This window comes from Phodopus roborovskii, unplaced genomic scaffold (assembly GCF_943737965.1).
Source record: "Phodopus roborovskii unplaced genomic scaffold, PHOROB, whole genome shotgun sequence".
NCBI lineage: Eukaryota > Metazoa > Chordata > Mammalia > Rodentia > Cricetidae > Phodopus > Phodopus roborovskii.
In genome coordinates, this window is record NW_026126436.1 from 5109635 (window position 1) to 5132801 (window position 23167).

A 23167-nucleotide genomic window follows, 5' to 3' on the forward strand; every position below is an offset into this window, starting at 1 on the left:
TTCCAGCACTTGGGAGGCAGAGGCAGGCAGATTTCTGTGAGTTCGAGGCCAGCCTGGGCTACAGAGTGAGTTCCAGGCAAGCTACAAAGCTACACAGAGAAACCCTGTCTCAAACAAAACAAAAAGTCATGAATATCTTTTAAAACTTCAATTTAAAAAATGTTAGCTGGGTGGTGGTAGCACATGCCTTGAATCCCAGCACTTTGGGAGGCAGAGACAGGTAGATCTCTGTGAGTTCAAGGCCAACCTGGTCTACGAAGCTACACAGAGAAACTCTGTCTCAAAAACACCAAAAAAAAAAAAAAAAAGTTTTTAGTGGGTGGGGTTTTAAAGAAGTCCTATAGGTTTTATAGAAGTCCTATATTCTTCCACTTTAATTTAGTGATTGTTGACATTAGTGGGCCAGTCCATCATGGGCCATGTGTCAGGCACAGAACACACTCCATCCCTAACTTCTATAGATACTTTTCTCGGGAATCCTCTCTGCAAGGCCCAGAATTTCAAATTTGCTTCAAAAGATTTGATGAAAATTGATGTTTTTGTTAACCAGATGTTAATCTCTGTAGTGCAGATTACAATCCACAATGCAAACAATCCAAGAACACGCTCCTTTACCGATTTTCAACTGCAACACATGTGAGTGTGGTTATGCGTCTGATGTAGAAATAAATCAAGCCAGGTACAGAAGTGGGTTTCTACTTCCTCTAAGCACTGTTTTCCCTTCCTAATGAGTGCATCCTATCTCTTCAGTTACAGGTGGTGCTCACAGTGCCCTGGAACATGCTTTTGAATACTTTGGTTTTCCATGAACATGTTTGCAGCACAGAAAAGCAGAGGGAGAGAAGAGAGCAAAGATCAATGAGCCCTGAGAATGTTTGAAAATGCCATATGAAACTCATTACTTTGAAAAGTGACATAAAAGGAAACAACAAAAATCTATAACTTTTATGATCATTTTAAAAGTCAATTAAAAATTCTTATAGCTAAATAATACTCTGAACAAATGTCAGTAGATGGTATTGAGTATATTTATTCAGCTTTGGGACACTGTCTTGTGTGGCAGCATTTCAGCTGACATCTATTCAGCATTCGTTTCATTGTCCTTAGTAAGATTGGAAGGTGTTTTCTTTCTTTCTGGCAGAATAAAGTCAGCGTGTCCTGGGGAAAGCCTGGGAAAGGTGTAATTGATGTACTTCTGAAATGCTTCCCTGGTTTCCTGTAATTCCTCCTCCAGAAAATCTTTCCAGTTTGTCATGATTCCCAGTTGCTTTGCTACAGACACCAGCTCCCCCTGGGTATTAACCAGTTTATCCATCACATTGTCCAGGGTGGCCTGATGTGTTTTTTCTGCTTCTTGGAGTACTTCTTGCACTTCTTCTTGCTTCTGCCTCTGAGCCATGCCGTAGTAGGCATTCATTTCATGTTCCTTTGCTTTTATCAACTGGCCCAAGCTTGTCTTCTGGTCTTTAATAGCTGTTACACCAGTATTCACAAGTTCTTCCATGGCCTTGCTACAAAAGATCATACAGATTTACAAATTAGATCGAGGAGCCACTAAATACACAAAGAAGTTATCGTTAATCACAGAAGAGTCCCAACCCGAGAAACCCAAGTCACATGAGCTTTCAGAATTGATTAGCTATCAGTGATCAATTTAAAAATTGTTCTCACACATATGTACATATATATTTATAATGCACATATATATTCCTAAATATAACCCACTCGATATGTATAATGTTAACCTGTATGCATGTTTCAGCTCACCATTTAGTGTTGGATAACCAATTGTGGTCTTCCCTGGGGAAGATTATTTCCCCCACTCTCAGCATCCCTCTGTTGCCTGTGGTTCTTAATGTAGAACTGAGGCCTCATGGGCTTTCCTCTGTCCACTTTGACTTGCCTATCATTGCTGCCCTTATTTGGCTCAAGTTTGGGCAGCTATGTTGGTAAGCCTTTATGGGTGTAGCTTCTGACACTACTAGAGACAAAATCTCACAGCAAACTCCCTAATCCTAACCTCCAACTCTTGACTCACCTCCTAAGTACTGGATGCTGAGAGCTGAGATTACAGGCCTAAGCCAGCAAACTCTCATGGCTCATTTTTAGGATAGACAGAAGCAAACTTTATTCTCATAGGTTAGCTTTAGGTTTAACTATGGTTTAAACTGAGCTATATTTAACTATAGATTATCTCTAACTTTTTGATCACAGGACCAAAATCCCTTTACAATCAAAATTCATATAATTTATATGGATTTTATCTATTGACATTAACAGGGTTCGGAGCTAAAAGACAGACATTTAAAAACATCAATTAAAGTAAGAAATCAATTATATTTTAACACAAAAATTTTTATGAAAAATATTTTCCAAAATAAAATATAACATTTGGTGAAAAGACTGGTCTAATTTTACATTCATTTATAAAATTGCTTTATGTGTGGCTTAAAACAAAGCTGTTTTTTCTTGTTATTTGAATATATTGTGATATTCTACATATGAAAACTTCTGAAAAATATAACATTGGAGATAGAAGAAAAAAAGAAATAACATGGTCTTTTCAAAAAAATGAATTTTGACTTCACGGATATGCCTCATCTTTGTCAAAGAGTCAAGGGCCCTGTGTGTGTGTGAATTTATAGTATATATAATATTATACATATACAGAGAAGGTTAGATACATACAGATATGTAAATACATAGACTATAAATTTATATGGCATAGTGGCCAACTCTATTGATGTGTTACCATGTGCCAAGCAAGTTGACAGGCTTTTGTGTATATATTAATTGGTAACTTCTGAAATTCAGTTAAGTCATTCCATGACTATGCCCGGTTCATGATGAGAACACTATGAGTGAAGAAATTTGTCAGAGTTCACTTCTAAGTGATGGCACACGGCAATGCTCTCAGTAAGGGTGACACATTGTAATTAACCTAGTTTGAGTAAGATGTCTGAAGAAAAATATCTACCAATGTCAGGTACTTATGATCTGCATTGAAATCTCCCCATCTCCTTCCTTCCTGGTGCCTCCAACACAGATGAATCCTTTTTAAGATTTACCTCACACTATTGTCTGCAATCCACCTTCAAAGTTAACATTCTCTTACTTTTTCTAGTTCCTTCAGCCTGACTTTAAACCTGAGAGACTTCCTGCCTTCGTTGGGGTTTACTATTACTGTGAGGAGACACTATTACTGTGAGGAGGCATCTCGTATAAAGAAAGCATTTAATGGGGACGGCTTGCTTACAGCTCTGAGGTTCAGTCCATTATCATCATGGTGGGGAGCATGACAGCATGCAGGCAGAGATGGTGCTGGAGCTGAGACTCCTACATCTTGCAGGCAACAGGAAGCAGACTGACATACTGGGCAGTATCCTGACTATATGAAACTTCAAAACCAGCTCCTACCATGACACACTTCCTCCAATAAGGCTGCAACCACACCAATAAAGCTGCACCTCCTAATAGTGCCACTCCCTGTGAGATTATGGGGGCCTACTACATTCAAACTATCACACCTCCCTAATCTTGATATAATATAATTCATCTCTAGTTACCAGGAGTTCTGCTTCCTCTTTATATATTATATATTCTGTTATATCCACTATTAACAGCCAGGGTTAATGCTTAGTGCTTACTTTGTCTTAGGGACTACTGTAAGCATTTTGCATGTATGTTCATTTAATTTGTGTAAGAACCCACTGAGGCTGTTACTGTTTTTACTTATGCTGTTATTATTCCCTCGTGTCAGGTAAGGAATGTGAGCTCAGCCATAGCTGTTAGAACTATTGTTCAAAATCACACACACATACGTAATTGAGGAAGCAGGAGAGCAGCTGCTCTTGGCCACTACTTGCTTCAGTCTCATAAGAAGTCACTATAAAATGTTCCGTTGGTAAGATAACACAATGAAAACAACATCTTAGAATAGTATTCTGGTAACAATAAGAAAGCTAAACCTTAGTGCAATGAGTCAGAGAGACCACCTTGTATCATCCTGCAACCTTCTGGGGTGCAATGAGGGTTTGAACTAGTGACGAACAACAGACACAGGAATCAACAAACCCAAGAAACACCACAGAGCCCTGAGTGTCAGCAGCATCCAGGACTGGTGGGGTCTAGACGACCCTGCCAAGAAGGAAGCAGACTTGGTCTGTGAATGAGCTAGACGCTGGAAAGGAGACTGGAGGCATCAGTAGTAGTAGCCATGCTGTAGAGTTCCTCCAGCTATACCCTGATGTTTGATTAATAGGTTGTTAGTGAGGCTGGGACCAAGGCCTCTAGAGCCTAGGGCAGAAAAAGCTGGAAAAAACTTTCCATGACCCTATCCAACATCCCCAAAGATGAAGGTGTGCTTCCTGGGTGAATCAGAAGGTTCCTGGCACTAAGGTAAGCTGAGCTAACAAAGTCTAGCCCAGGTGTCAACTTCTTTTTCAAATACTTTGATGGCAAAAGCTCCCAGCAAAAATCTGGTATTGTTCTGAGTATACCTTGTCAATTTCTCTCAGCCCAATTCAGAGCTTGACTTTTTGATCCTTTGAAATTTATACCTTTTGAGCTCAGCTCTAGAAAATTATGATGATTTACTTGAAGTGCTGGAATTGAAGCCACACATGGGTTGGGGCACGAGCATGGAGGCTGTGGGCCTCTTATCTTTGACTGGTGTACATACAATGGGCAGGCAATACATGAAAATACATATTTGGGTTATACAAATGTAGTTCTCATTAACACATTTTGTTGTTCCAAATAATACCAAAATTTATACTAGCTAGGTTTGTGAATAATCCATGCCTTTCACAAGGCAGTGGTGGCACATGCCTTTAATCCCAGCACTCAGGAAGCAGAGGCAGGGGGATCTCTGTGAGTTCTGGGCCAGCATGGTCAACAAAGTGAGTTCCAGAACAACTAAGGCTATTACACAGAGAAATACTGTCTTGAAACACACACACACACACACACACACACACACACACAAAGAGAGAGAGAGAGAGAGAGAGAGAGGGAGGGAGGGAGGGAGGGAGGGAGGGAGTTCATGCTGGAGTTGGGTTGGGAGCATTATATAAACAAGAGTGTGGAGAAAATATCCAGAGGCCAGCCTTCTGTGGCACACTTACATTTTGGGGTTCAGTAAGGTTCTTAAACTTTCCATTGGCCATGTCTCATTATATAGGAAACTCATTCTGTTTTCATTCTTAATTCTCTCTCAAAAAAATCAGCTCTCTCTCTCTCCTAAAGACCAACACAAGACAACTTCCTCCAGAAGCCCACCTTACTACATAACTCATCCCCACTTCACTGGATTCGTTCAGAAGTTTAACTCTTTCAATCCCTGTGTGCTATTTGTAGCAGTACCTAGGTCAGACGTGGAAGTCATACTTTGGTTACTGCATTTAAATTGAGAAAAGGGCATAATATCTTTCTACCAGAGCCTCAGTTTCAAATCCATTTGATCCAGAAGACACTTGACAAGTTCAGGTGAAATGGAAAAACTCAATAACTCTAATGACTTCCTGTAGAACAGGTTAATACAATGGAAAAATTGCACATAAAACACAGGCCAGGATTAGCTTTAGTCTCTACCATTTCCTCTTCACATGACCTTCATAGTCTGCTTAGTTTCTCTCTGTGACTCAGGACTTAGTCTGAAGATATGCAAGATGACAGACTCGCCCCCCAAAATGGTTGCTAGCTAGTTTACTTACTCTTCTGAGACAAATTTCACTAATGTCTGGTTGGCTAGATCTTAATATGAACTCCTGTCCATTCTGCCTCAGCTTCTGAGTGCTGGGTTATAGGCATCTTCTGATAAGCCAGGCTGTCCCCAGAAAGAGATTTGAGGAATATATAAAAGGCCCATGTGCACTGACTATTGAATAAAGGTAGTTGTCATAAAAATTACAGCATTAAAGATGGGTTAAAAGGTGTTCTATGTCCTTAGCCATAGAAAAAACGTAGATCAAAACCACTTTAAGACCTCAGCTCAATCAGAACAGCCATCATCAGAAATGGAGCCAGCAGATGCTAGAGTAGATGCGGGGAAGAGAGCCCTTACCATGGAAATCAGCCTGGAGTTGTCTCAAAGAGCTATAAACAAAACTGCTATACATCATTCCTGGGAAATTCCTGAAGGATTTTATTCTGCACTACAGAGATGCATGTTCATCTATGTTCATTGCTGGATAACTGTTTATTCACAATAACTAGGAAATGGAACCAAAGCAGATGACCTTCGACCAATGAAGAGATTTAAAAATGTGGTGTATACAACGTAGATAAACAATGGCATTATTGCTCAGCTGTAAAGAAGTTAGGAAATCTGAAGGCATCTCATGAAGGGCCTCTAGCCCACTTCTTGACAGAGTTATTGTCCTTCTTTGAACCATCAGGGACCCCACACTCTGCACTTCTATTGGCATTGTGTTCTTCCCACCAGAATAGTCCACGGAGCCTGACTACAGCACTGAAGGAGTTTTCTACCCTGAATTGCAGACTCTGCCACCATTACTACCACCCAATTCCAAAGGCCTAAGAACCACATGGTCAGGTTTATCACAGCAACTGTCTCACTTCTTAGTACTGATGGTCTGAATTAGTTTTCTTGTTGCTGCAATAAAAGACCTGCCACAGCAACTTAAGCAAGTAAGGCTTTAGTTTTGCTTCCAGTGTGGGGCCGTGGTCCATCATGGAGAGGACAGCACACTACATCCACAGCCAGGAATCAGGGAGTGATGAGTGCAGATGCTCAGCATGCAATCTTCTTGTAATGCATTCTAGAATCTCCAGCCCACATCTGAGGTGAGTCTTCCTACCTCAACTAGCCCAGCCTACAAAATCTCTCACAGACATTCCCAGAGCTTTATATACAAGGGGTCTCTAGACTCTATCAAATTTTCAGTATAAACCACCAGAGTATCCAAATAAACTCTTTAGCAGAATTTTAATTATGTCTCTCTCCACAAATTAGTTTCTGCAAGTGACTAAAGGTACCTGGAATTTAGTAATGCCTAAAGATAAGAGCTGGTTGGTACCCTACAGATTTAACTGATAAGAATGAATTTGTAGCATTTGTTCAGAGGTTTACAAGGGCTATGGATGTAGCTCAATTCTAGAGCACCTACCAACCATGCAAAAAGCTCTAGGTTCAATCCCTACCATCCAAGAAAGTGATAAATAAAAACAACAGAAAAGAATGAATGATCTTGTCACATAGTACAAGCCTGTATCTGTGTTAGGCATTCTACAAAACCGATGGACTGATTAAAACTTCAGTGACATGAGAAATAAGATGTTACAGGTCCAGAGCCTGAGAAATATGTAACCTCCCAAATAGTCACTATTGCATACTTCTGTGTTTGACCTCTACCATCCTTGTGAACTGTCAGGTAGAAAAAAAAATGTAATGTGCAAACACACTCCTTAACTTCTATCAACCTAGTCCAAAGATTAATAATGTCATCAGGTCACACCTGAGACCTATAACAGAGACTTCCTTTTCTGTGATACCCAATGTTTCCACAAATGTATTTAAAAATGCACTGATTTTTAACTCTGTTCTGGACTTGTGGAGATGGCTTGCCTTGCAAGCATGAGGATGTGAGTTTGATTCCCAGAACCCATGTTAAAAACAACAACCTAGCATGGTATGTGATCTGCAGAGACCGGGACAGGTGAGCCTGGGACTCACTAGCCAGGCTACCTGACAAATTCTAGCCCAGTGTGTAATCTGTCTTGGGGTGGGGTGGTGGGTGAGTTTGGGTAATTCCTGAGGGAACACCTGAGTGTGCCCTCTGACCTCTATATGCATGCACACAATGTGAACATACACACGTAAATGCAAACATACATGTGAACACACTCATGCAAACACATGCACGGACCTGTTACCATGGTATTTGAGATAACCCGAATCTTCTTTCTAGCCCAGGTAACTCATATTTTGCTCTTGAACAAACTTTTCCCTCTTCCTTCTGAGTAAGAACAATGTTTTGACATTAACAAATGCTTTCCATGTACTAGGCTCTCTTCAAGACATTAAGAGCCATGAGTGAGCAAAATGGATATTTTATTTGGATAGAATTAAATAATAGTCATAGCAGTTCTCTAATCTTAGTCAATAAAAGATGGAAATTGAAAACAAAACAAAACTTACACTAAAGCCTTACAGAAGAGCTGAAGGGGGAAAAACAACAAACAAGGGAGGATACAGGAGACTTCCGGTGTGTGAGGAGTCAGTGTGTGTGTGTGAAAAGTGAATCCAGAGACTCTGGAAGAAGAGCCAGAACTCCTGGAGATGGAGGGATTGGGGAGGGAGCAGAGGGCCCAGCATCCACTGTACTGGACCACAACTCATTCTCAGCAAATGCTCTCTGTTCACAAAGATACGATCCAGGCAGAAGAGAGGCTACCTGAATGCCATAGCTCTCCAGCCTTCTTTGTGGCCACTGGGAAGGCTAGCTTTAACTCAGGGAGAGATTTGTCTTTAAGGTTTTACCTAGCAGTTATACACAGGTAGATATGTTTAAGTCAAGCAGCAAAAACCAAAAGGGACAAACCCAGTCTTGAAGGACAAACAGGAAGATTCCATCTTGGTTCTGCTATTCCAGCTTGGGAATATCTGGAAACATGATTTTCTCTTGTGCCAATAAACCCTGCACTCCTGACTGGACTGTCTTAGTTTGCTCTCATTTCCTCTCCCCTCTCTCCTCTCTCCCTCCTTCTCCTCCCTTCCTCTCCTCTTCTGTCTCTGTCTCCCTGTCTCTTCTCTCTCTTCCCCCTTCTCCCTTCTGCCTTTCTCCTCTCTCAATGCACACTTATGTATAATATGATCTGAAAAAATTATTTGTGGTTATGTGATGGGAGATGCGAATCTGTAAATATGTTTCTCATACTGGTTAATGAACAAAGCATTGTTGGCCAATAGGAAAGCAAGATAGGAAAGCGGGACTAGGAGACAAGGAGGAAAAAGGAAGGAGTAAGGAGGAGTCAGCATGGAGAGACTGAAGAGAACAGAAGTCTGGGTTCACTCCCCGGTAAGATGTGACCACGTGGAAATATTAGATTAACAGAAATGGGTTAATAATTAAGACAGAGCTAGCTGATAAGAAACAAGTAACGGGCCAACAGAATTATATCAAATACAGAGTCTCAGTGCATTATATGGGGGCTGGCGCAGCGGTAGGACAAGACTAGGCAGCGGGCTGAAAAACCTTACTCCTTACACACACACACACACACACACACACACACACACACACACACACACACCAATATGGCAGTGGATATATCAAAGGATGTGGAAAGATATAAGGCTTGTTATATAAAGTGTTTGTTTTGGGGAGACAAAGGTGATGCGGGAAATAATAAATTGGGACTTGTGTGTTTTTTCCCATACATTTCCATGAAGTTAATATTTCTGTGTATGCACCAATTAATTGATAAGGAAAAATTCAAGAACTAGCACATCTTCCACAGCGTGTGAACTAGGCTGCAAACAATGACTCTTATGTGTTTATGTAAAAGTGTTTATTGATACTTCTGAGCAGTTTAATGCTGGAGACACAAAATAAGAAACATAACGTTGAAAAGGGGGATAGAGATAAGACTGAGAATGTAACACAGACCTTCAGAAGTGTTGGCAACTTTCAACCCCTTATGCTATGTGTTAGAAACTTGAGTACTTATGCTACCATTTTTCTTAAACCAATGCCCCCTCGTTCTCCTTCCTTCTTCCCCTCTTTTTCTCTCCTACTTTTGTGCATACCCGTGCTTGGTATACCTCATAATAAAATCAGGAAAAGCTGGGCAATATTCACTTATACACCTTAACCTTCTTTCTCTGGGTGGATTTTAACTGAGTCAGATGCTAGTGTTCCCTGGAGTACCTTTTCTGCTCCTGGATAGCTTTCTGGGCAATCTCTCTTTCTTCTTCCCTGGCTTTCTTGACAGCCTCTAACTTCTCTCTGTGGCACTCCATCATAATCCTCTGGATTCTATGGACCATACGTTGTTCTGCAGCGGAGTGCTCTCTCTTTAGTTCTTCATCCATGTTTTGAAACATCTCCATCTTGGTCCTTGCTTCTACAGCCTTAAAGAAAGGGGATGGGAAAACCTGATTTAGAAATTACTTGATGTCCTAAAGTGATGTCTTAAAGTGAATACTAGAAGCTAAATCCATCAAAGTTTCATTTATCTGATATAATGGAACCTGTTAAATAGGTGATTTAAAAGTAACTGTGAATTATAAGTACAATTTTCATTTAAATAAAATATTCAAACTGTATGCATGAATATATATATGCATATATATATTATACATATATATGAAAGATCACATTGAAAGGCAGTATGCAAAATGAAAATAGGCTAGAGGAGCATGGTTAAAATTTTTTGGCCACTTTTAATCTTTTAATTTTCTTTTCTTTTTCAGTGCTGTGAAACCCAGGGTTTCACAAATGATAGGCTGTCACTGGGCTACAGCTCCAACTACATGTTTTTTATTGATTGTCACAGTATCATTATATATGGGAATATGAAATGTGATATTGGAAAATGGCATTAATGAAGGGAATCTGAGGCTCAGGCAGGAAGCAGGCACATCACTACAGTCACAGATGTCTGCCTTCCCATCTCACTGCTGTGCTACGTTCTCATCATTAGGGTTGCTACTCCTTCTCACTCATGGAGGGGACAGGAGCTTAATCACTCTACAGTAGGGGGACATGTGGAGTATTTTCAACCAAGCAGAGAAAGACAGCAATAGTTAAACCATTATTTGTGGCAAAGTCTCACAAAAGGACCTAAAGGAAAAGCCTGTTGCCATTTTGGAAGTGCCTACTAACTTCATGGTGAGACAGCCTCTGCTGGGCCAAGATACTACAAACACAAGAACACTACAAACACAAGGACCCTCATCCTCAGAGGACTCACTGTACAATGAACAAGATCAAGGATTGCATTAGTATTCACAATTTGATATTCGATATTTGTTCTTTGTCATTGCATAATGGGTATTGTATCAGGATCATATTCAAGAAATGAAGGGCAATTAAATATGTCTTGAACTTTCAAAACTTCATTAAAAGGCAATTTTTATTTACTTCAGGGTTGTGAAGAGAACATAACAGAATTAAGTCACTTCACACAGCCAGTTAGAGACAGAATTAGAGATGTAGACCAGAGTTCTCAAGTATCAGTTCCCTTCATTACTGGGTAAGACAACAGAGTTTTTCAAGAAATTCATTAATTTCTTTTCTTTCTAGAAAAACTATCTCAAAGATAAATTTATTTATTAGAAGTGGGCATGTAGGTCAGTGACAGAGCATTTTCCCTAGCAGAAGTGAAGCCCTGAGTTCAATCCCCCTCATTGAAGAAAATGTTAGAGTCCAATGTCTTCAAGAGAAAAGATTTTCCATTCTTAAAAAGAAAGATTTATTCATATGTTTTATGTGTATGGGTGTTTTGTCTGCATGTGTATTTGCACACCACCAGAAGAGGGCATCAGATCCCATGGGACTACAGTAAAGACAGTTGTAAGTCACTATGTTGGTGTTGGGAATTGAACTCAGGATGTCTTGGAGAACAGCCAGTGCTCTAAACTTCTGAGCCATCTCTCCAGCCCAAGAGAAAGGTTTCCAAGCTCTCATTTTGGCTACTTTAAGAGTATGACAAACTTGGGTGTCATAGCACATCCCAACATTTAAAAGTCAAGAGAATTATGACTTTGAGACCAGTTTACCTAGTGAGACCGTTTCAAAAACACAATTAGCAGCTGGGGAGGTGGCTTAGGAGAGTAACCATGCTTGCCGAGCAAGCATGAGGGCCTGAATTTGAGCCCCCAGCATCCATGTAAAGAGCTGTGGTATGTCTGTCCATACCTATAACCCCAGTATTAGGGGACAGAGACAGAATCTCACTGGGTGATCCAGCTTAGCCAAATCAGTGAGTTCACAGGCCAGTGAGAGGGAGCCTGCTAAAGACAATAAAGCAATAAAGACAGATAACCTGGGGTCTGCGATATAACTTAGTGGGCAAAGGAGCCTGCCACCAAGCTTGACAATGTGAGTTTAATACCTGGGGTCCACATGTAGAAAGGAAAGAACTGACTCTAGCCGTTGTCTTCTAATCACTACACACACATATTGTGCACACGTTATGCATGCACACACATAATTTATTTTTAAAAAGAGAAGGGGGGAGTACTCTGAAGTCCTCCTCTGGCCTCTACATGCATACTTGGGTATGCACACCTGCACACTCATATGCATCACATACACACACACACACACACACACACACACACACACACACACACAGGCAGACGAGGGGAAACAACAGATTCTAACTTTAAGAATCTTTCCAGAATGAGGCCTCACCCTCCCTATGGAGCAGAAAGGGGATGAGATAGGGTGTCAGTGGGGGTCAGGAAAGGAGGGGAGGGACTGAGATTCACATGTAAAATAAGATTGTTTCGTATGTATGTATGTATGTATGTATGTATGTATGTATGTATGTATGTATATATTTCCAGAATGGCTCCAACTGGTAAATTTTGAAAACAATTATAGAAAAAAAATATTAGTTGTTTAGAAATGCTACCTTATTCCTCGTTTTTCACAGCAGTAGGCTTCATCCCTTAAATCTCTAGCTTTGAATAATGAAATAGTTTGAATGTCTTTAACATTTAGCTTATTTCATAAAAAGTTCAATGGAATGATCTAATGTTTTTGCTTCATGCTATGGACATGTTGATTCATATTCTCTTATTGCTCTGAAGTTGGGCAGTGGGCTGACTCAGCCGACTCCCATCAGCAACCATGCCAAACCTGGCTGAAGTGGGCGTCTGGGGCCAGGCAGGGATTATCCTACTGCTAGGCAGGAACTGTGCAGGAGAGCTCCCTTTCCTGTAGGTCATCTGAGGACAAAGACAATCCATTTAACCGTATTGGGTACACACTAGTATATGATAAGTGCTCATGAATGCGTGAGTCCATGTCCGTAAGCTTCTTATCCATCATCATTAGGATCTCTGCTGTCCTTTCCTGTAGCCTCTGCCCATGTAGCATGCATAAGTATCCAGTGCTCCTCTGCCTCTCCCTCGGCAAATGGGAAGAAAGTTCTGTGTTCTGGTCCTCTGGACAAGTTTTGTGAGATTTTGAACTAAGCAGTGAGTCCCTCTACTGGGAACACTGACCAGCATTAGTCACAAAGTTAGAAAATTCCTCTTAGCCAGCCCCAGTACCTAACAACAGAAGAACAAGATAAGGAAAATATGGTATGTATTCACAATGTGCTTTGTTGCTGTTTTCAGGAAAATGAATGCAATTAGAGGTAATTATGAATTAAGCCAGTATCGGAAAGAAATCTCATGCTTCCTCTCATATGTGGTTCCTAGATTTTATGTTGATACTTAAAATCATATATGTGTGTATGATATAAAAGTAGAAGTAAAACTGCCCAGAGAAACAAAGGGAACTAATGGGCTGGGTGAGAATGGGAAGGAGAGGGGGGTTTGAGGTGATATTCCCAACATACAATATATACTTACAAGTATACATATGATATATACATATGTGTGTGTGTATACTTAAATGTTATTTTGTATCACATTGTCGTGTACAATAAATACATATCACCATATCACAGTGAAAATTTAAAACACAAAAGAGGTCCTCTTATCTTGTGACCATCAGCATACTAGGAATACTTCAGGGGCAGCTAATATGTCCCTCTTGGCAGTTCAGAAAAAGCAAATTTAGGGAAAAGAATGTAAGCAGGAAGCCCAGGAGAATGGAAAGGACAGCTTGTTCCATTGATTCAATGATTTGAGTCCCTGTTAAGTCAAAGCACAGTACCAGACACCAGGGCTAGCATAGTAACAAGACAGATTGCTCATATGGAGGCTGTGGTCATGCCAGGGAACCAGACACACTCAACAGACAGTTATGATATTAGTTATTTAATTATATGTTATTTAATCTGTGCTATGAAAGGGCTGTGACAGAACCTTGTGTCTTATGAATCACTGTGGTTCTCTCCCAACCTTTATGGAATACTAACCTGAACTCCTGAACTTTCCTAGTTACTGCCCCTCTCCCTGTGTCAACTAACATAAATACTTTTGCTTACCAGGCTAAATGCTTTAAAAAGACAATGAACAAGTCAATATATATAAAACCTTTAAGTCTTTTTGATGTTGTTCTTCCAGCATCTGAACTTCAAATCTGTGCCTGGCATTTGCATCTTCAAGTGCTTTGTCCACTGCTTGTTGTTGGAGTTCATTAGCCTTTGAAAGAAAAGGTCCATTCATCTATTACTACTTCAGGGAACGCGCAGAGAAGCTGTTCATTATTGAAGAAGTTGGTAAGTTAGCTTTTCATGCTCAATGAAAAGTAGCAGCCACCATGGCTCCCTAATTGCACTGTTCCACTCCTGCTTCCCACAGAGCCCAGAGCTCCCTTTGCTGTATTTGGAATCATTAAAGGCAGGGCCACTGTTTGCAGCTGAGTATGTTAACCTAGGGATCATAGAGAAGGGAACAGACACATAAAGCTGAAAGGTTCTAGGCAGGGAGCATGAGTACTATTGAGACCCTTCAGCAGGAATCAGCAAAGAGTTTATTTTAGGTTATTTGAAGGAAATACTCAGATACTGGAGAGCATATTCTAACTGTAGACTGTTCATAAGAGCATTTCTTTATGTTGGTATGTGTAAGTAATTGATGACTATTAATGTTGAGCTTTTATTATTACTAGATTCTGAGTGCTATTCCTTATCTTCCCCTTAAGAGCTTTAATTCTCTTTAGAAAGTCATTTATTCCAATTCATCCATGATTGGAAGAACACTGTGGGTTTGAGACTTTACTTAGTTCCAACTATGAGTAAAGCAGTACTTAGTCCAATCTTCAGATACCCCATGGCACTCAGCAGCCACGTGCCCAGTGCATCAGAGTTTGGGCTTTTGTTTTATTTGCTTGTTTAAGTCATGTGGGTCCCTTTTTAGATTTCCTAGGCTAAGTTATGGTCTTGCCAGAGTCCCCTGGCCCCTGCCTCCTCCTGCCCCTGCCTCCTCCTGCCCCTGACTGCTCCTGCCCCTGACTGCTCCTGCTCCTGCCCCTGACTGTTCCTGCCCCTGCCTCTTCCTGGACCAGCCTCCTGTGTAGCAGGAACTGTAGGAACCTGACGACTAGAAGCATCAAGGACTTTAGAGACAGTAGATGAGAGTAGGTCAAGATAAGACATTTGGGGAAATGGGCATTTAGTTACAAGTATGTATTACATACTGCACAGACGGATAGCCCATAAATGAACAGGATACCATAGTAAACAATTTACAACAAAGATGGCCCTATTCTGTTAAAGTTTCAATAAAATGAGAGTAGTGGCTGGAATCATCACAACAGAGGGTAACTTACTTGGAAGGAAATTCTTGGCAGGACCTGCTTCTTACAAAGCATCACCTCATGTCAAGTATGTTCCTTCAGTGAACCCTCTCAATGAATCATTATCCCTCCTTACAAACGAAGCCAAGAATGTAGAGGGCAAAGGACATGCCCAAGAACCCAAAGTCTGTGGGGACTCTGTGGGCTATCTCTTGCCTGCTATTCTGGCCAGAAGAGATGTGGTTCAGGGTGATTTCTGAGCCCCTTACCTGCTTCCACACTTTGGCTTCTGCTTTTGCAATGGTTTCCCTGAGTGCAGCCTCTTGATACTGCTCTTCTTGGTTCAGGATACTTGCCCCAATATCTGTGTATTTTGAACAAAAATCATTACAGTTCCCTGTAGATAGTTCCCTGGCTTTCCTTTCTACTATTAGCTTATTATTTATGCGAGCCAATCTAGGAGACACATCCTATTAGGTGATGTCAATCATTTTCATTATTTTTGGCACTAAGAATTGAACTCATCATGCTAAGCATGCTCCTTTCTACTCGGATGTATTCCTAGCCTACACTGTCATCTTTGGAGATATACCCACAGGAAGGTTAACTTTTCCTTAACTAACTGATTAAGAGGGAGCTCATCACTGATTAGAGTCAGTTAGCTTTTCATGCCTCTGTCTAAACAGTAGACAACGCCCTGCAAAGTGTGGCACACTCGAAGCAGAATGTGGAATCACAAGGCTTTGGCACATCGTACATCTCTCTCCTTGATTCTGACAGGGTGCTGTCCTTAATACACCGTGTCTAAGCCTTTTACTAGTGTTGGTCATGTGAGATAAGTTTACAGTTCATTATTGTTACCCTGTCAACGATCTAATTTGACTTCCTCATAATAACATCCCATAATACCTTCTCCACTCAAAGTGTAACTCTAGAGAAGGTAGACAGACACACAAAATCAGATAGGTGGGAACAATTCTGGACCTGGAACTAAGAACTTAGCCCTCTGGTATGGACCCAGGGTTTACACATCTTCTTACCTGAGATGACCCTTAAATTGTTATAATGCAATCCTCACTGTAAGATACTGTGGGTATGTATTTGCTCAACATCTCCTGCTGTGGTAACAGGCCCCACTTCTCTCAAGAACTCCCTCACTTAAATGGTGTACTAAGATTGCCAACAGCATCATGCAAATCACTTGACCCTTCTTTCTTAAAGAAGCTAGTCTGGAATTTGGCACATAGTCAAGCCTGACCTAGGTGCATAAAGATGTAAAGAGAAAATAGCTTCTTTTCCTCTGGGATTTCTACACTGTAGTTAATACATGTTAGAACCATTTGTATTCACATCCTTTCCTAGATGCTGAGTAGGCCTGATGCAGTACTCAGCCAATTCACCGAGTGTGAGCATGGTAGACTGATATCTCAATGACAGGTTCCACCTTGAGTTTTTGTTAAAAGGATCAAGAAATTCTATCACAAAATTCCACTTTATGTGTTATGTTCAAAGTTTCCATTACCTACAGCTGAAAGATATGTTTTGGGGATAGAATTTTACCACTAGATCATTAGTAAGCCTTTAAAAAATGTGCTATTTTTATCACTTTATTTTGTGGGCAGGTGTGTGTATCTGTATGAGTATGTTCAGGTACTCCCAGGAGCCAGAGACATTGGATTCCCTGGAGCTATAATTACAAACAGTTGATTGCGGTGCTGAAAACTGAAGCTGGGTCTTCTGGAAGATCAGCAAATACTCTTAACTGCTGAGACATCTCTCCAGTGCACCTCTGCCACCTAATTAGTGAGTCTTAAAACAAAGCACTATTATTGTCTCAGAGGTGAATGCATATAATCTCAATATTGTGTAAATTCATCACATTCATAAAAAATGTAACACAAATGCAGGGTAATGCTTTTTAATGTTTAAATTTAAAACTATATTTGTTGTTAAATGTAAAACTATATTTGTTGTTCTCAACCTTAACTGCAGAAGACATCTACAGACCTTTTGAAAATATACATGCTGAGAAAGGAGGTACTATTAATAATAATAATAAAAAAACCACTGTGCAGATGAAAAAAAGCCAGTGTTAAAAGGCCACACATTATATGATTTTGTTAGCATTCTCAAGCAATAAAATTATAAAGACAGAGAAATAGATCAATGGCTACCAGAAGTTTAAAAAGTATGACTGACTGTTAATGGATAGCATGAAGAAGTTTCTTATGGTGATGGTTACATGAATATACATGTGATACATTTCATAAAACTACATGTCTAAGGGGCAAATGATTTGAAAGGTATGTACCTGAGGTAAGAGTGTTGTTCTTATCATGCTAACTACCTAGTTTTGACAATGTACCAGTATTATATAACAAACCAATGAGAAAATCTGGGGTACAACCTAAGAACAAAGTTATTCCAAAACTAAGAGTTTTAAAGATGTGAGAAAATATATGTACATGGTGAGGCCTGACCCTGGAGATTGTAATGGCAGAGATCATTGTCTTGTGAAATACTCTCGTACAGATACTTCAAGGTGCTTTTGAGTTAGTTTCCTTATAAAGAATGTAGAATTTTGGCTCTCTTTTGATTTATAATTATTTAAGAACAAACCCAGGCAAGTGAATATAAAATATTGATTTCTACATACATTTATCTGTTTAGAGTTTAGATTCATATATCCCATAATGTACAAGGAATCATTTAAAGTATATCATTAAATTGTTAAGGAATAGAGATAGCATTGTCTTGGGTCTAAAAATTATTTTAGGGACTACAATTAATAATACCAAAAATTTACTGAAAGCTAAAAATCAGTTTGGAACTGTTGTTTTAGAGGATGTTTATAATTATATTTCCCCTACCTTTTAGTTCGGGTCCTAACTTTCAGTAGATTATTAGTGAAATCAAATAACCATTAACTCACCACACCAATGGTAAAGAAGATAGGAAAAAATATTTGAAGGGTCCTTAGAAAATATACATAAAATCCAGGATTAGTTAAACATTTTCTAGGTGTGAGAAGTAGAAATATGAATTATAATTCATTTGCTTATATAATATGTGTATATATGTGTACATGATAAATATTCCTGTGTTATTTATATGTATCTGCTCTTGCCACTAGTTACAAAGTAAAGGCTAAGTTTCTTCCACTCACTTATTGGAGTATTTAGATATTTTCTCTCCTATATGTATGAAAGTCCCCAGGATTAGACAAAGTTGGAAAGAACACACATTTACTATGATTTTCCAGGTACAATATTTCATTAAAGTTTCAAAACAATTTGAAGGATATGTATGAATGTTATTATTCACAAGAAACACACAAAAGGTTAAGTAGAGTGGCTGCATTCTAACACATTATCATTTCATAATGGATTTCCTACAGAGGCAAGTAAACTTAAACAGGAAGGGGCTGAAGGATGACACACAATACTAGTCTATGCCATAACAAATGAAATATAACAAATTACTGCCAGGCACAGTAGAGCACACCTTTAATCCCATCATTTGAGAGGCAGAAACAGGTGATCTCTGTGAGTTGGAGCCCAGCCTGGTCTGCAAAGTGAGTTCCAGGACAGCCAGACCTATGTAGAGAAACCTTGTCTCAAAAGATCTCCCACCACCATCCCCCAAAAAAGAGTAAAATGACTTACCCAGTATATCCTTGTGAGTGTAAAAGCGTGTCTTAAATGGCTTGTATTCATGGATCCGTTTGAAGGTCTCCCCAAATGGGGATGGTGGGATTATTTTATTGCAAACAGCACAGCAAACAAAATTATTATAATCTGGATTTCTGATCATAGTTAAATTTCTGATCCGTTTTCCTGCTTACAGTTAAAATAATATCAGGATCAGGGAAAAGGGTAGTTTCAAGAGAAGCTAGAAGTATAAGAAACCTGGAAGAGGGTCAAGGTTTTAAGATTCTGTTAGAGGATGCCAAGGATTAAATGTTTCAACATGATTAGGCAGTGGCTATATGTCTAAGGAATGGTATTACCAACCTCTGCCATACAAGGTGTGGGCACTGGATTTGGGCAGAGATAGGCAGTTTCTCCCTCCCAGTGTCTAAACTTAAGTTGTCAACTTACTTAACAACTGTTGCTAGGTAAGACAAGCTTTGCTCATAAAAGCAGCTTGAAATGACAGCTGCTAGGCATTTGCCTGAGTTTCCTCTTGCTGCTATAACAAGTAAACACAATCTTCATGACTTATTCTATTTAATTTCTGGAAGTCAGAATCTAAAATGATTTTAGGGGGAAAAATCAAGACACCAGGAGGACTGGTTCCTTGTGGAGGCTCTGGGAAGACTGTTTTCCTGTTTCCCACCTTTAATGGCCATAAATCTTCTTAAGACTCGTGGCCTCTGCTTCTGTGGAGGAGCCGCTCCTTACTCTGGTCTTTTGCCTCTCACTGTGGACCTCTGGGCCTATTCCAGGCACCTCCACACGAACCAGCATAATCCTGTCATCTCAAGATCCTACATGTGGGCAAAGCTGCAAGGTCCCTTTTTACCATATATTCACAGGGGCCAGTGGTCAGGATCTGGGTGACTATGGGAAGGAGCATTAGTCAGCTGACCACATTTTAAGTATACTTTTGTTAAAGAATTAATTTTTAACTAATGGACAGTGGAGGCAGTCTCTGAGTCACTTTCAGGTTATTATAAATGTGTTTTGGTGGCATGGCAATACAACTGGAAAATATAGTGGAATTCTAACTGAAAATTTACTTGATTAAGTCTATATTCAAAATCAGCAAACCTGATTTTTAGATTTGGGAGGGCATCTTTGTTACCTTTCTATTGCTGTGATAAAGCACCACGGCCAAGGATACTTATAAAAGAAAACATTCAGTTTGGCTTATGGTTTCAGAGGGTTGAGTCCATGATGGTGGAGTAAAGGCATGGCAGCAGAAAGGGTCTACTTTTGAGGGCTTTGTTTGTTTAAGACAGGCTTTTTCGACATCACTGTGGTGTGCCTGAAAATTAATCTATCGGCAATAGTCCTCTCATCTTGTAATTAAAGGCACATGCAACACCCAGCTAACCCTGGCTTTTAAACACCATAAGTCATTTGTTCCTATCATTTCTAGAGAAACATCCTTACAGACATTTGTTCTACTGATTATATGAAGCTACTGAAATTGTTTTCATGTTTGACAATGTCTCATACAGCGTTTCCAGAAGGATTGGTTTTATTAAGGAACCAAACCTTTGTTGAGATGAATTTCAACACATACCATCTAGAAGGCCCTGGGCTAAGTGCCTCACAAAAGTTACCAGGTAATTCCTTCATGTATCATGGTTTTTATTGACTATTATGGCCTAATACCTGTTTGAAGGCCTTAAATAATTCTACCAAATGGTACAAGAAACTGGCTGATCAGATTTGGGAGATTGGTTAAAAAGAGATGAATTCACCGAAAGGAGAGATGGCATCAACACTTCAAAGACCTAGATAGAGAATGAAGTTGCCTCTATCAACATGACTGTCTTATTTATTCCTGAATTCTTTTTCCAGAAGTGGGGTTAATAAACTGCTCTCGGTTTGTCTGAAGCCATCTTTGTTTTGAAACTTTTCAATTTTTTTTTTAGCTCTACATCACAAGGACTTAAGTGCCCAGAACATTTCAAGAATTTGTCACTATAGAAAATAATATATAAGCATTTGCTGTAAGAAATTCTCTTACCTGGCTGATCTCCAAAATATACAAAGAACTCAAGAAAGTAATCACCAAAACACCAAATATTCCTATCAAAAAGTGAGGTACAGAACTGAATAGAGAATTCTCCATAGAAATAAAAAATGGCTGAAAGACACTTAAGAAAGTGCTCAACATCCTTAACCATCAGGGAAATAGAAATCAAAACAACTCTGAGATACCATCTTACTCCTGTCAGAATGACTAAAATCAAAAATACCAATGACAGCTTGTGCTGGCACAGATGTGGAGAAAGAGGAATACTCCTCCACTGCTGGTGGGAGTACAAACTTGTACAGCCATTTCCGAGATCAGTATGGAGGTTCCTCAGGAAAATGGGAGTCAGTCTACCACAGGGCCCGGCAATCCCCCTCTTAGGCATATACCCAAATGATCCACATCCATGCAACAAAGACATCTGTTCAACTATGTTCGTAGCAGCACTATTTGTAATAGCAAGAACCTGGAAGCAACTAGATGCCCCTCAACTGAAGAATGGATAAAGAAGATGTGGCACATTTACACAATAGAATACTACTCTGTGGAAAAAACAATGGAATCTTGAAATTCGTAGGCAAATGGATGGAACTTGAAGAAAGCATCCTGAATGAGGTAACCCAGTCACAAAAAGAGGAACATGGTATGTACTCATATATGGATTTTAGACATAGAACAAAGGATCACCAGCCTATAATTCACACCACCACAGAAACTAGGATACAAGAAGGATTCTAAAAGATTCGTAAAAGGTCCCTCATAGAACTGGATAGGGACAAGATCTCCTGAGCATATTGAGACTGGGGGGGGGGGTGGACAGTGAGTGGAGAGGGAGGTAGGAGGAAGAGAAGGGAGAGGAAAGCACGTGGGACTAGGAAGATTGAGTCAGGGGAGAAATAAGTGAGAAGAGAGAGAGAGATTATAGGTTTGAATAGAAACTGACTCTAGAGAAATGTCTAGAGACCTACAAGACTGACTCCAACTAACAATTTGAGCAACAGTGGAAAGGCTACCATAAATGCCCTTCCCTGATAATGAGATTAATGACTAACTTATCCACCATCATAGAGCCCTCATCTAGTAGCTGATGGAAACAGAAGCAGACACCCACAGCTAAACACTGAGCTGAACTGGAATCCAGATGCAGAGAGGGAGAACAAGACCAGGCTACAGAAAACCCACAGAGACAGCTGACCTGAACAAAGAGGAGCTAATGGGCCCTCAGACTGATAGCTGGGAAACCAGCATTGTACTGACTCAGACCCCCTGGACATGGGTCTCAGTTAGAAGACCTGGGCAGTCTAGGGGACCTCAGATAGTGGAACCAGGATGTATCTCTGGTGCACAAAAGGACTTTGGGAGCACATTCCCCATGGATCCCTTAACCTAGAGGCAGGAGGGAGGGTTTGACCGATTTTAGATGACCCCTCCCAGAAGGTCATGGATCATATAGATCAACCTACTTATCTGCCACTTCACTAAATCAGTATAATTATTAACTGTATTATAGTTATCCTTACACTCACAGGTAATGTAACTGCCAGCTCTCATCAAAGAAAGGTAAGTAAGATAGATACCATTACAGAAAACTACAGCTGGTCAAAAGGAAGTGAACAACTGATTATGGGGTACCCAGCCCCAGTGGTTACATCTATGACAGAACTCCTGCACCTTAAAGAATTCCTGATGAGGGAACATCAAGAGAGAGGGGGTGGGAAAATTGCAAGAGCCATAGGACCAGAAATTCTGTGAGACTGTGTTTCCTACAAATGACAAGGAAGCTTCACTTATGATACCTCAACAATATGGCTGTCTAAGAATGATCTGAACAATGATCATCCCAATATACATGCTACTGTGGGATGGGGGAAAAGCTCACAGGGCCCCACTCTAGACACTGAATACAGGCAACTAAGGACTGCTGAGAGAGAAGTCATTATTTTAAATTTAAATACAAATGGAAAAAAGAAATTCACTAGAGAAGAGTATAAGAGATGCTTTTAACATCAGCACTTGGGAGGCAGAGGGCGGTAGATCTCTGGGAGTTCAAGACCAGCCTGGTCCACATA

The 23167-nt window shown here is 40.0% G+C and overlaps 1 protein-coding gene across 1 annotated transcript; it reads right to left on the minus strand.

The window, feature by feature from the left end:
- Positions 1-1071: 1071 nt before the first annotated feature.
- On the minus strand, positions 1072-19240 carry CUNH6orf163 (chromosome unknown C6orf163 homolog). The gene is made up of 5 exons (XM_051187475.1): positions 19055-19240; positions 15659-15753; positions 14186-14293; positions 9894-10096; positions 1072-1511 (listed from the first exon to the last, which is right to left on the minus strand). Exons 1-5 carry the CDS (start codon positions 19200-19202, stop codon positions 1079-1081), a joined length of 987 nt encoding a protein of 328 aa, XP_051043432.1. The 5' UTR covers positions 19203-19240; the 3' UTR covers positions 1072-1078.
- Positions 19241-23167: the final 3927 nt, after the last annotated feature.

What these genes read in the sequence shown, in the direction of transcription:
- CUNH6orf163 (XM_051187475.1), bottom strand. Translation starts at nt 19,202, where the DNA reads ATGATCAGAAATCCAGATTATAATAATTTTGTTTGCTGTGCTGTTTGC. An exon ending in AACATCAAAAAGACTTAAAG is followed by an intron (nt 10,097 to 14,185) that starts GTTTTATATATA and finishes CCTTTCTTTAAG; the next exon opens with GCTGTAGAAGCAAGGACCAA. An exon ending in GCTATCCAGGAGCAGAAAAG is followed by an intron (nt 1,512 to 9,893) that starts GTACTCCAGGGA and finishes GATCTTTTGTAG; the next exon opens with CAAGGCCATGGAAGAACTTG.